The 12,777-nt window shown below is 35.5% G+C and overlaps 1 protein-coding gene across 3 annotated transcripts in view; it reads left to right on the top strand.

Moving 5' to 3' along the window:
- The window catches only part of CSMD3 (CUB and Sushi multiple domains 3), a 697,991-nt gene that overhangs the window by 592,335 nt on the left and 92,879 nt on the right, over positions 1–12,777 (top strand). For all 3 annotated transcript variants that reach the window (XM_086465685.1, XM_086465684.1, XM_086465682.1), the window contains 4 exons: positions 3,410–3,587; positions 7,510–7,655; positions 10,243–10,323; positions 11,468–11,581. In XM_086465685.1, coding sequence (XP_086321811.1) covers positions 3,410–3,587; positions 7,510–7,655; positions 10,243–10,323; positions 11,468–11,581 — 519 coding nt within the window. The remainder of the gene's footprint in view (positions 1–3,409; positions 3,588–7,509; positions 7,656–10,242; positions 10,324–11,467; positions 11,582–12,777) is intronic.

Below are 12,777 nucleotides of genomic sequence, written 5' to 3'. Positions count from 1 at the left end.
TTGCAGAGAAGTTGATATGTATTATGGAAATACGAAGTCTCTGAAAACTTATCTGAGATAACAAGTTTGGTTTTGGAAGATCAGGCTTAAGGTCTGGAGTGTGGACATCTGTGCTGCTTTTTAATCTAGATGGTGCTACAGAGTAAAAGCTCTACACTGAACCGAGGAAAAAGGATTCAAATATTGAATTTCCCAACTCTGGCCACTTATGTTCTGCCTTATCAGTCAGAATGTCAAAGGTGGCATAAAATGTAATTGTCGTCCAGTCAATGCTTTCCTTTCTAAGGAAGCTTTCTTGAAGTCCTTTCTCCATGTATTTTTTGTGAATGGCAATTTTTAAAAAATTATATTTTTTAACATTTTGCGCTTTTTCACATCAATATGCTTACAGCAGGTAAGCAGATTCAAGGAACTGTGGCTTTCACATAGCTGAAATTTGAAGGAGATAGAATGAATGTATATGACGATTCTGTAGAGGTGTTTATCTTATCCCTAGCTATGCTGAAAGTAACCTGTACCTAAGCAGCAGGCCAAAGGTCAGTCGTTCAAAGTCACCAGGCTCTGAAACAGACAAGGATGGATGTTTTGGTAACACAGAAATCTCTTTGAGAAACAGCTGTGCAACACAAAATCTATTTGTGGAACTGAGGACTGAATTTTCTTCCATATAAAATAATTATTCTGGGACCTCCAGGTTTGTCACAATTGTGGCAAGAGTCAGAGACCAGTGTTAGGTTCCTGGAAAAACATAGACACAGTGAAGATACTTCATATTCAAAACTGTCATCCCAAAATCCTGCACTCCTGGGGCCACAAGATCCAAACACATTTAGCAATTAAATTATTATTTCTAAAGTTCTCTATATGCCTAAAAGTAGGTTTCCAGAAAGATGGGACCTGTACAAGTTGTTGAGTGCCCACCTTCATATGCCATGTAGACCCTCCATAGTTTCAGGATAGGTATTCAGGACCTGAGTTAATGGCCTAACTTCTGTCTATATTGAATGTTAAAAGCTCAGCATTAAGACTGGAATCCTTAATACTGAGCAAGATGAAGAGGATTGCCTGGGTGAAAAAAACAAAACAAAACAAAACAAAAAAACCCTGCCTTTTTTTCTGGATTTTTGCATTGTATTCTGAATCATCTACCTAATTTTAAATACTTAAATTAGATGCCTCACGACTCAAAATTCCTTCTGGAGTCAGTGAGCCACAGGTATTTCTGGGGGTGTGGCAACTAAATTAAGACATATCAGATATTGAATTCAGACAGAGAAGCCTTATATTAAAGAGAGGTGACATCTACAGTGTCTGTCTTTTCAAAGGGGAAGAAGTTAATTCATCACACTTAAGTTTCAACCCCCGCTTTCTGGATTCTGAGGGAACAGTAACAGTTTCCAACTGCAAAACAGCTTAGCTTTCCCTGTTACTTAGTTCTAGCCACATTTTCTATGCCTCAGAATCAAGACAAATAATTTACTGAGTGAAGTGATTCTATTTCTTTGAATTACCTTACTGGAACCAAAAAATTAATTAGTAAATTCTAAGATGCCCAAATAATGTTGCTGTTCTGAGTTTCAATTTTGATGAAGTTCCTGAACAGTTGTTGGAATTTCTTTGTTTCTGCTTAATGTGATATGAAAAGAAGCAGATTAAAAAAAAACCCAATCAACCTAATTGATAATGGAGAACTAAAACATGTGATGTGCGGCATGATTACACACGGTGAAAATTACCCAGCTCCCAGAGAAATTTCTTAAATTACGTGGGGTTTTGTGCAAGTATTTACTGTGGTATTTTTGGTGAAGTTTTTGACATTTTCATATGCTACTGATATTTTGAGGTTTTGGTTGTTTGTTTTTTTTCTTTATTGTTGAAGGAAAAAGATAATTAGGTATCTTCTAGTTGTACTTGGTTTGTTTTGAGATAAAAGCCTTATGTTCAAAAGCATTAAAATGAAGTGGGCTTTTCTGTATATGCTAGTGCCAGAAATGTACAGTGTGTTTTAAATTTGTATTTTCTCTAATATCTTTACTGGAAGGCAGCATATACTAAGGCTTGTTTAATGCCTCAGACTTCTTGTAGCAATCTGAATCAAATATCACTAAACATGGTTCCTGTTTAAACAGTTCCATTCTCTTCTCCTTGCATCCTCATGCACCTAAAATCCCTCTAACCTGTGCTCAGCACCACCTAACACTCTAATCCTTCTTAACTCATCTCCCTAACTTTCATCCTTTTGGAATCTGTTCCCTCTCCTTTTCCAAGAAATCACATATCTACACTCCCCTGAGATGCTGCTGCGAAACCAATTCTGTCTGCACTGCTCAAAAACCCTTGAGACTTTGAAGCTAAAGCTGAAGAAAAGCAGTATACTATCTGTTCAGTCTGAATGGATGAGGTGTGACTATGAAAGTCACCTTATCCTGCAGTTCAGTATCAAAGTATTTACATAAACCATGACATGTGCTTTACCTAAATACAAACAATGCATAATTCCTGTATGTCAAACCTATATTTCCAACAACCTGTTCTCTGGTTAGAGGTTCTTAAGCATATTTTAGCAAATCTGGTTTGCCATTCCATGCCCATTTGGGGTAGAATGGGGAGGAATGTATGCAAAATAAAGCAAAATTTAGGCTTTGCTCACTTTTCCAGAACTAGGCTTCCATAACACAATTTCTCTTCTTTAATAAGAGGGTTGTGTTGTATTCAACACGCATCTACAACATTTATGTAGAAAATCACATAGTTTGGACTAATCGTTTTCCTCAAATGCATAGTTATGAAAGTCCAAAAGCTGTATAGTCAGTCTTGCACTGCATAATGTCTAAAATTAATGCACTTCAACCAGAATTACAGAAAGGACTTTTTGTCTACCAGAATTTATCTCAGGAAATACAAAATTGCCATTCATACTGTTGCACACAATATTTTCATTTTTTCAGATTCCCCTCTAATTGTTCCCCACCTATCCTCCATCAAGTTAGCATATCTTTTCTCTCACCTGATAATTTTGTTTGGCTACCTTCTTGTAGGTGTAATAAATTAAGGCAATTAATGTGTTTTTCTGCTACTTTGTAGCTGGCATTTACACAAAGCCATAACAAAGTGGTTTTCAATTGTGCAGGACACACTTTAACCCAATAACTAAATTTACTTTAATTCCAGTTCTGATAGTATTTATGACATCAGAATTACTTTTTTTTCTTTGAGATTTGACCAGTAATGCCAAAAGAGACTTCTGACTCTGCAAAAAGCTCAATAAAATCTGTTTTCTATGCACAGTAATGGTTTTACAAAATGTAGTTATAGTATATCAACTGTGTTTAAAAGTATGTATTTTATGTGATCTAAGAAGAATGCAAGAAGCGTCTAACATTTTTTAAAAACAATGTCTTTTTTACAGCCCTCTGTGGAGGAAATATAACTGCAATGAATGGCACCATATACTCTCCAGGATACCCTGATGAATATCCAAACTTTCAAGACTGCTTCTGGCTTGTAAGAGTGCCACCTGGGAATGGAATCTACATCAATTTCACAGTTCTTCAAACAGAGCCAATATATGATTTCATAACTGTCTGGTAAGAAACCAATTTTGGCATTTATTTAATCTTCATGTGACACAATGCATCAAAGTATGAATTAAAAAGAGTGTATTTGTGATTTCTCCCTTGTCACTGGAGTGTCAAAAGGAAATGTTGTCTAAAGGAAATGAGTGATTTGCACTAATTGATGTTTTCCAAAGTACCATTCTCTCCAGATAGCACTGGAGATGAAGCTTGATAATCCTTGTCTTAAGAATTCAAAGACAATAATAGTGTCCCTCAGTTTCTCAATGAAGAAAAGCATTCAGAAGTATGCTATGACAGCTTATCAACAACGAAGAGAAGTAATACTTGAGAAAATAGTGATAATAAGCAGTTGCAGCTCTGTGTATTACAATGTTTTAGAGTGTTAATACAAGAAACTAAAGTAACATTTTCTTCCTTTCTTAAAAGTTGGCTTCTTTCAAACTGTTAAAGAGGATGTAACAGGAGAGACTCTGCTTGTATTCAGCTATGACAAAAACCATTGTGGTAACGATAGCTGTAAACAAATTATATTCTCTATATACCTGAATCCATATCTATCATGGATCTTTTCAGATAATGAAGCCCCAATTTTTCTTATTTGCAAATTTGGTAAAGGTAGGAGGCTGTAACTATGTGTAACAGTTCCAATAGTGATCTTTAACTGTTACCAGTGAGTCTCCTAGACATTTCAACAGTGGCTAAGACCTTAAGGAAGCTTGCCTAAAACAATAATCCACTGATTATTGAATCTGCAGATTGAAAATCCACAAATTGAGAGAGTAGTCTTGTAGTCTGAGTAGTCTAAAATAATAAGAGGCAGTTTGGAATATTAATTAGTCATTTTATGTTTCTGTTGCACAGAAATCTAATTTGGATTCACGTAAATTCATACAATTGTTGTAGTTTAAGCCCACCTGGCCAGCAATGTAGCACCACACAGCCGCTCACTCACCCCTACCCCATCCTCGGTGGGGTGGAGATGGGAAAAATACAACCAAAAGGGTCAAGGGTTGAGACTCAGGACACGGAGTGCTCACACACCAGTTATGGTCACGAGCAAAAGACAGACTCAACTTGGGGATACCAGCATCTTCCTCCCACCCCTCCGGTCCCCCCGGGCTCAGCTCTGCTACCTCTTATCCCGTGGCAGGGTAAGGGGGGCAGGGAATGGGGGTCACAGTCCGTCCGGCACAAGATGTCTCCGCTGCTCCTTCCCCCTCAGGGAGAGAGGCCCTCGCAGCCCTCCCCTGCCCCACCGCGGGGTCCCTCTCCCGGCAGACAGCCCTCCAGGAACGGCCCCAACGCGAGTCCTTCCCGCGGGGCCGCAGCTCCCCAGAACCCCCCAGCGCGGGTCCCTCCCGGGGCTGCCGCCCTCCCACCCACGGGCGGCTCCAGCGCGGCCGCAGTCGCGGCTGCTCCGGGCCCGGTCCCTGCTCCTCCGGCCTGGGCTCCTCCGCGGGCTGCAGGGCGACCTCTGGGCCACCGCTGGGCTCCAGGGGCTGCAGGGGCTCAGCCGCCACCCCACCGCGGGCCGCAGGGGAACCTCTGCCCCGGCACAGCTCCCCCTCTCCTGCCTCACTGACCCGGGTGTCCGCAGGGCTGGCTCTCTCATATCCTACTCTCTTCAGCTCTCAAGCAGACACAAAAACTCAAAACCAATGAACCTCCATAACAGGTTTCCCCACTCTTAAATAGAATTATTCTCAGAGGCATCGATTTGTCTGGCCTTGGCCAGAGGCAGGTCCAAAATTGACCCAGGAGAGCTTCTCTAAGCCTCTTATAGGAGCCACCTCTGCAGCACCCTCCCCTGCTACCAAAACCCCACCAGACACAAACCCACCACAATAACTTAGGAATTCATTCCTACTTCCCTAAATATTAAACAGTTCTTTAAACACTTTTGTGATAATTTCTGCAGTTCGTGGTTTTTTGTTTTTTTTTTTTTATCTCGTGTTCTACAAACTGTCTTGTCCTGAATGCCACATATTCAATTGCTTTGCCTTAAAGTCTAACCAAAATTTGATCAGAATATGTGTGCAGACTACTGCCCTGACAAAACTCATAAAATTTTGAATCCCTTTAACTCTTCACCACTTGTTTTGTGTACCAAATTTAGGCTGAACTTCAGAATCTTTCCTGAATTAAATTATGCTTTTCTGTGCATACAGATATCTTTTTGCTATTTCAACCCACACAAACTAGAACACTACTGTCCATTTCTAGTGCTTCTTCCATTGGGTTCTTCCTTTCTACCAAGTGATTTAATGTGCTTTCAGTTGTACTCCTTGCGTAAAAGTAATTGTATATACCATTACAAGGTTCAGTTTTATTTCATCACATGTTCTTTGCAGATTATTTTAGATGGTTTGTATCCTATATAGATTAACAACACTTTTAGGAGAATGTTCTGAAATTAAAGCATCTATTAGGCCATTCATGTATGTAACATGCATGTTGTTACTTACATATGTTTTATATATGTGTATAAGCTGTATTATATACATGATGGCTATATAATTAAATAGATTATGCCCTTTCTGGGATAATATTTATTTACAGAACTGATCAGAAATTTTGATAGCCATTTGCAATGGAAAAAGTACATTTTTTTGACAATTCAAATCCTTCTTCAAATCATACTATTTCCCTGATAAAACAGAAGGGGAAGGGGCAATGTACAAGAATTTGGACAAATGTATTACTGAAAAATTTTAAAACAAAAAAATCTATAATTTTATTTTGAAATTAATTTCAGTTAAAATATCTCATGCTGGTAAAAATTAGGAAATTTAAACTTTTGATGTTCATCGGTTCTGTTCTGGAAGGGAGTACAAAAATTTAATGCCCTTGCATCATGATTTTGTCCTCTGTACAGTTCCACTATTATTTAGTATAAACTTTGATTTAATTTTTCTATTGAAATGAGTATTTCATTCTTCCGTAAGGTAGCAGTGATCTTACAAGCAGTACATGTATTATCAAAATCATAATAAATAATATAAAATAATATTGATCAGTGTACATGAACAAAGATTTAAGAAATTAGTCAACTGGATGTCATACTTAGTTTTGATTAAAACTACCAACATTTTAATGAATGTTTACCTGAGCCAAAGAGACACAACCGTATATACAAAATGCATGGCACATCTCTCTCAGCAAGAAACTGATTCAGAAAACTCTAAACTAGTCATAAAGACAAACTTTAAATTAATTCTTATGTGTCCATATGTACTATAAATTATAGTATTATAACATTTAATTTGGGGCAGGGGGAAGCTAGGTTAAAAAATTCTGACATTAGAGAATTTCTAAAAGTAGCATGCTTAAAATAATAATTATAAATAAAATCCACAGTTATAAATGCCCACATGCAGATTTCAAGTAGAATCTTGTATTCAGTAGAGTATAAGCATTTTGCTTTTATTTTTAGTGAAACCAATATTGACTCATTGTCTTTTAAACATTAAATAGTATTCATCTCTTAATTTCCTAGAAATGACCAAATTCAAAAGACTGGGGAGATTAACAGTATTAGATTTATTTATTTTCTGATGCCACATTTGAAAGCATAGGTAAGTAAACACGAGCAGAGTTTGTAGCAGGAAGATGAAGTACGACCAAAATTCTATCATCTTGATCTTGCTGCAATTTTTGTTTAAAAATAAGGATATTATTTCCAGAAGGTGGTTGAATGGATTATCTTGCTTTCTGATAAATTTTGATGGTCCTCTAAGCTACTACCTGCTATACTTCAGTCCACATACAGAATTTCAAAAGGCTTTCAGCCCTTAATGTCTGTTTTATCTGATTTTTAGATGACTCATGCCTTTTAGAGTAATCTAGAGAAGTTTTACTACATTATATTAAAATTTGGAGAAATTAAATTATTTGCTTGGGCAAAACCAAATTTCTGATCTGTTTTTCTTAGGGATGGACCGGACCAAACTTCTCCTCAAATTGGACAATTTAGTGGCAACACTGCATTAGAATCAGTATATAGCACTTCCAATCAGATTCTGATCAAGTTCCACAGTGACTTTACTACCAGTGGCTTCTTTGTACTTAGTTACCATGGTAAGTGTGATCAATTGCACTTTATCACTCTCTGTACTGATTACTGCAGGAAGAAAACTCATAAAAATTACTGCAATTACTTTTTCTACTAAAAGTTGCTATTTGTACGAGTGACCATCACTAGGGTAATGCAAACATATGAAAGTCTAATATGAATGATGAAAACAAGCAATTTTCTTGGCCAGATATTAAATTTACTGGTAGTCAAGCAATAAAACAATGCACTGTAGAGACATGAGCAAAGAAGGTAACGTCATGAAGCTACAGTTCAAGGTGGTGGTGTTACTAAATTTCTCATAGATACTTGAATATTTTGTTCTACAGATTTCAGCGATAGTGAACTATATTATGTCATTTACATTAACCTTCCTTGAATGAAATACTGACTGAATGTAAATGTATAAGTATTAATGCACCAAATTCTACCTCTTTTTGTAGTCATTCAAACCTTCTGTGGCTAAGTATTCTCTTACCTTCCTGTCATTACAAGGAAATGGATTCTGAAGCAAGGGTGTTTTTAGGTGCTCTGTGAATGTCTGTTGGACTGACTATTCCTGGAAACAAGGGGAGACTACAGTCTGTTTTCTGGATCCTGGTCAGATTTTGGGACTAGAAAACATTCTTTTTGATTTAGTAAAGACCAAGGTGAATAGAGATAGACAGAAGTGGGGAGATTAAAGGAACTTTAAAGCAAAACAAACAAACAAAAGACCTAAATTCCACAATGAGAGAAACAGCAGGAACAGCACTGGAATTGATTATGGAGTATAGACTCCAGTAGGATTAGGCAAAGAGGAGTCAGAATTTTCATTCCAAATCCAGACATCTAAATTGCATGTAGCAGTTTGTGAAGGACAAACTGACCCTTTGTGCTCATCAATATATGAATTGATATGTATTTTCATATATGAATATATCAGTATATGACCAAACACATGTATAAATGCTCATACCTAGTCATAAATTGTCTCTGAATAACGTAATCTCCTTGTACTTGTTACTTTTGCTATTGTGGAAATTGTCATTCCACAAGTGTGGGCTCTAATGTGTAATAAAGATGCAAACTGAACAGCACAAAGGATTATTCATGAAGAAACTTAAACCAGTTTTTGGATTGATGTTGTCAAGATAAATAGATCTCTCAGTATCCTTAGATCTGTGATCCTTCACATCAGCTACATAAAATTTATAGCAGTAAAGTCAAGGCAGTAAGAGTAGTCAAATTTATTTAAAATAGATAATTTGTGGATTAAAATGAATGATACCTCTAAATGAGAGACTTGAGATAAATGATATGATTTTTTTAATGAATCAAATTTTTAACTATGTTGGTGATTTTGTATTGTTGTTTCTTTTAAAAAAAATGCAAATAACACAGCTCTTCCATGTTTGTTTGGTATGTTTTATTTTAAATAATTTTATTTTAAGGCATGATGTTAGCTTTCTGACTCACTGATTTAATTTGCTCTTCATTATATGATCAACAGAAAGGAGTGGAATAGGAAGATGCCAGATATGGATGACAGCAGCAACAAAAGATCTTACCTGGATAAAATCATAAATTTTGTGATTGACAAAAGTTTGCCAATTTGATTACTAGTGGATCAGGAAGTAAAAAGATATGTGCCACTTAAGCTAAATCTTCATCTGCCTTAAGTAGATGATGTTTCCATGTTAATAAGTGATGCTATAAACCAATGCTATATGAAAATGTAATAGCAGTGAAAGCCAGGAATACCTGACCCATTGGTCGACCTGAGTGTACATCTTAAAACATGGAAGACTACGCTGTCAGTTTAAATACTTCAGTGTGATTTCTTTGGTTAGATTTCCATCCTAATTGCATTCAGATTGAAGGGAATTTCTTCTGTACCCAAACACAGGCCTATTCTCATAGGTTCTCTGTAAAAAAATAAAGCTATATAGCTTCTACATACTCTTCCTACTTGTCTTTCCTATCATTTGTTTCACTTAATTATTTTGCATGGCTGTTGCATACAAGTGTTAAAACTCAGAAAATTATTTCATGCGAGACTTCAAATGAGAAGTTTGAAAGTTATTCTCTGACCTTATCTGCAGGTGAGATGTGCTCCACAACTATTTATTTCCTAGGAAATTTCACATTCAAACATGTTTCTGTCCATCAGTTGTGCTGCATCTCTGTAGAATCTTTTGGATTCTAAAACTTTTTTTTATTGCAAAGTTTCAAAAGTGGAAGAGTTTCAGCAGTAATAATGTATTGTAAAAAAACTAAACCAAACAAAACATTTGGACAATACAAAAAAATCTTTGTTTTTCAGATAAGATCACTTAAGTGAGAAAATTTGCACCCACCTAAAGCTTCTTAGGTTGAAGAGGGTTTTGTCACTGAAATTAAATAAATAAGAACACGGATGCAACTTCCAATTTTTTATTAATTCTGATATTTATGTGCTTCCTTTCCTTTGATTCTCTTGAAAATTTCCAAGTAAATGAATAGCTGTTTATTTTTACCCTGTTAACATGGGTATTAACTCAGTTATGTTTGCATGGTAGTGTTAGCTGTCTAAGTATACAAATGTCAGCTGTGCTTTTTTCCTGTTTATAGCATACCAGCTCCGGGTCTGCCAGCCTCCGACAAATATACCAAATGCTGAAATTCTAACTGAGGATGATGAATTCGAAATAGGTAATATAAGAGAAAATAAAAGCAACATTTTTTTCAAAAAAAGGACTGCTATGCAGGGAAATTTCTTGCTTTTCAGGATGAAAATCATGCCTGTTAGATTTTTGTTTGAAAATAAATTTTTTAAGTTACTCCTCTTCCCCGTACTTGCTGAATCCATCTGTGTTTCAGAGATCACATACAGGTAACACAGTAACTGCTTTCTAACTGACTTAATTTTAAAATACATTTTTCATAATGTTTAATGTAAAACATTGTATTCTACTGAAACAAACAAAACCCACAAAAAAAACGTGTAGACAATGGTATATTAGAATTAAAGTTTTGTGACCTGAAGAGTAAAATCAAACTTGTAAAAATGAGGAGGATCCGAGAAGAGGATGACATTCAGACCTTCTAAGACATGTTAATAATATTACTCAGCTATGCAGCATTCAATAAAATATGACTTACATGATCAGATGTCAGATGTCTGACAAGCTAGTTTTGCTCATACCATGACAAAGAAAATTTAAATTTGTTTTTAATACATACTAATATTTTATTAGCTACATTGGTAAGAAAGAGAATTTTTTTGTTGTTGTTTTCTTTTCTGCTTTGTAATCTGAACCAATGAGAAATGCTGGGATGTAAAAATTTTACATTTATTGGTACACAAAATTATATTAATTTTTAATTTCTTAATTAAAAATGACATTTTGTTATTCACACCATGCCAAATTTAGATATCATCAACTAAATCCAATTCCTATTTATTTCTTTTCCCCTCAGGATTGTATGATTTACTGACTTGATCTTAACTCTGTATTTAGTTTCATAATGGTTATCCAATAAATTATATTGCTTAAAGCTTTGCGGACATATGGTTCACACAGCATCAGTCAAACCCAGACAACTCAGCAAACTATCCAAATAATAATGTGGTGGAAAACATTGATAGATGCAGTATAGTGTGCAACACAATGCTCATTTCCACATTTCTTAGACTAATCAAAGTTGTTTATGACAAAGGTCATTTAGCCCATTATATATGGTGGCCAGAAACTTCATTAATCAATAATGTTTTCAAAGCTAAAAGTCCCAGGTAATTGCTGATTAATGTTTCTTTTATGTATTTGTGTTTTGTCTTGTTTATTTTTCCAAACAGGAGACATAATAAGATACCAGTGTCAACCAGGCTTTACATTGGTTGGTAATGAGATTCTGACATGCCGACTAGGTGAAAGGCTTCAGATGGATGGAGCACCCCCTACCTGTCAAGGTTTTTTCTCCTTTTTCTTTCCCTCCTGCCAGACTAGCTGAATGTTGGTTCCTTAAATAACCTCCACCAGCTCTTAAGATGACACACTGAAAATATTTCAGACTTTTTTATGCTGTTCCCAGTATCACTGTTGGTGAATGTGTCAAATACTAATGCAAAACAGTTAGTAATGTTTTAATGAAGTTGGTGAGTTTAAAGGACTGCTGTTGCACTTCATGAAAATAATTTTACCTTTTTTTTTTTGAGGGATTCTAAATTTAATAAATAATGAGATTATTTCATTTTTTCTAGAACATAATAGGATGAGAATTTATATGGAAATTGTTAAAAATGGTAAATTAACATAGCACGAATTTCGGTGAACAATATCACTACAAGTGCTTCCATTTTTATTCAGTGTATTCTAAAGAATAGGTTTTCTGTATGTGTGTGTGTGTGCACCTCTGTGTGTTCATGTTTTCCTCCTTCTATTGAACACTGTGAATAGAGAGATACACACTACCTCATTGTTAAGGTTGAAACAAGATTACAATCCTGCCAAACATTAACGTTACAGTTTAAACCAGTCTTTATTAAGCTGACATTTGATGTGTTATGCTAGAATAGACTTTTTCCATCATTTTTGAAGAAAATGCGAGAATTTTCTTTCATACTGAATCAATTAGGGAGCTAATGGTGATAAACCTTGCACATGACTTATTTTTAAAAATATAGTCTCTTAAAGTTTCAGTAGTGGGCACATGTTTATGGTTTCTTAACCAATTCTTCCATTTATTTCAAGAAAGATCAATAAAGACATACAGTTATAAACATGTATGATAAGACATTTTGAGGAGAAAACCACAGCCTTATAAAAGTACAAATTACGTAAACAAAAGACATTTTGAATCCTGCTAGTAGTTGTGCTATTCCTTCATCATCTGTCTACTCTAGAGTTTAATATTCTAACATCTACTGCGAGATTTAAATACTTTCCCAAAACAGTCATAGTAAAAGCCGTTGATTTACATTTGCATTAAATTAAATATACTGTCATCTGGGTTTTCTACCAATCACATGTTGGTGGGTTGTTTTTTTTGCCCAGTAATTTTAATTAATCAGTGTAGCTATAAAACACTCATGATGAAAGATTTATTTGGAAGCAGTAAAGTAACTGCAAATAAATCTACTACTTTTACAAGTAAAGCTTTAATATT

Source organism: Leptosomus discolor, chromosome 5 (genome assembly GCF_034619465.1).
Source record: "Leptosomus discolor isolate bLepDis1 chromosome 5, bLepDis1.hap2, whole genome shotgun sequence".
In the NCBI taxonomy this organism is placed as follows: Eukaryota; Metazoa; Chordata; class Aves; order Leptosomiformes; family Leptosomidae; genus Leptosomus; species Leptosomus discolor.
This window is presented reverse-complemented; position numbering and strand designations above follow the sequence as displayed.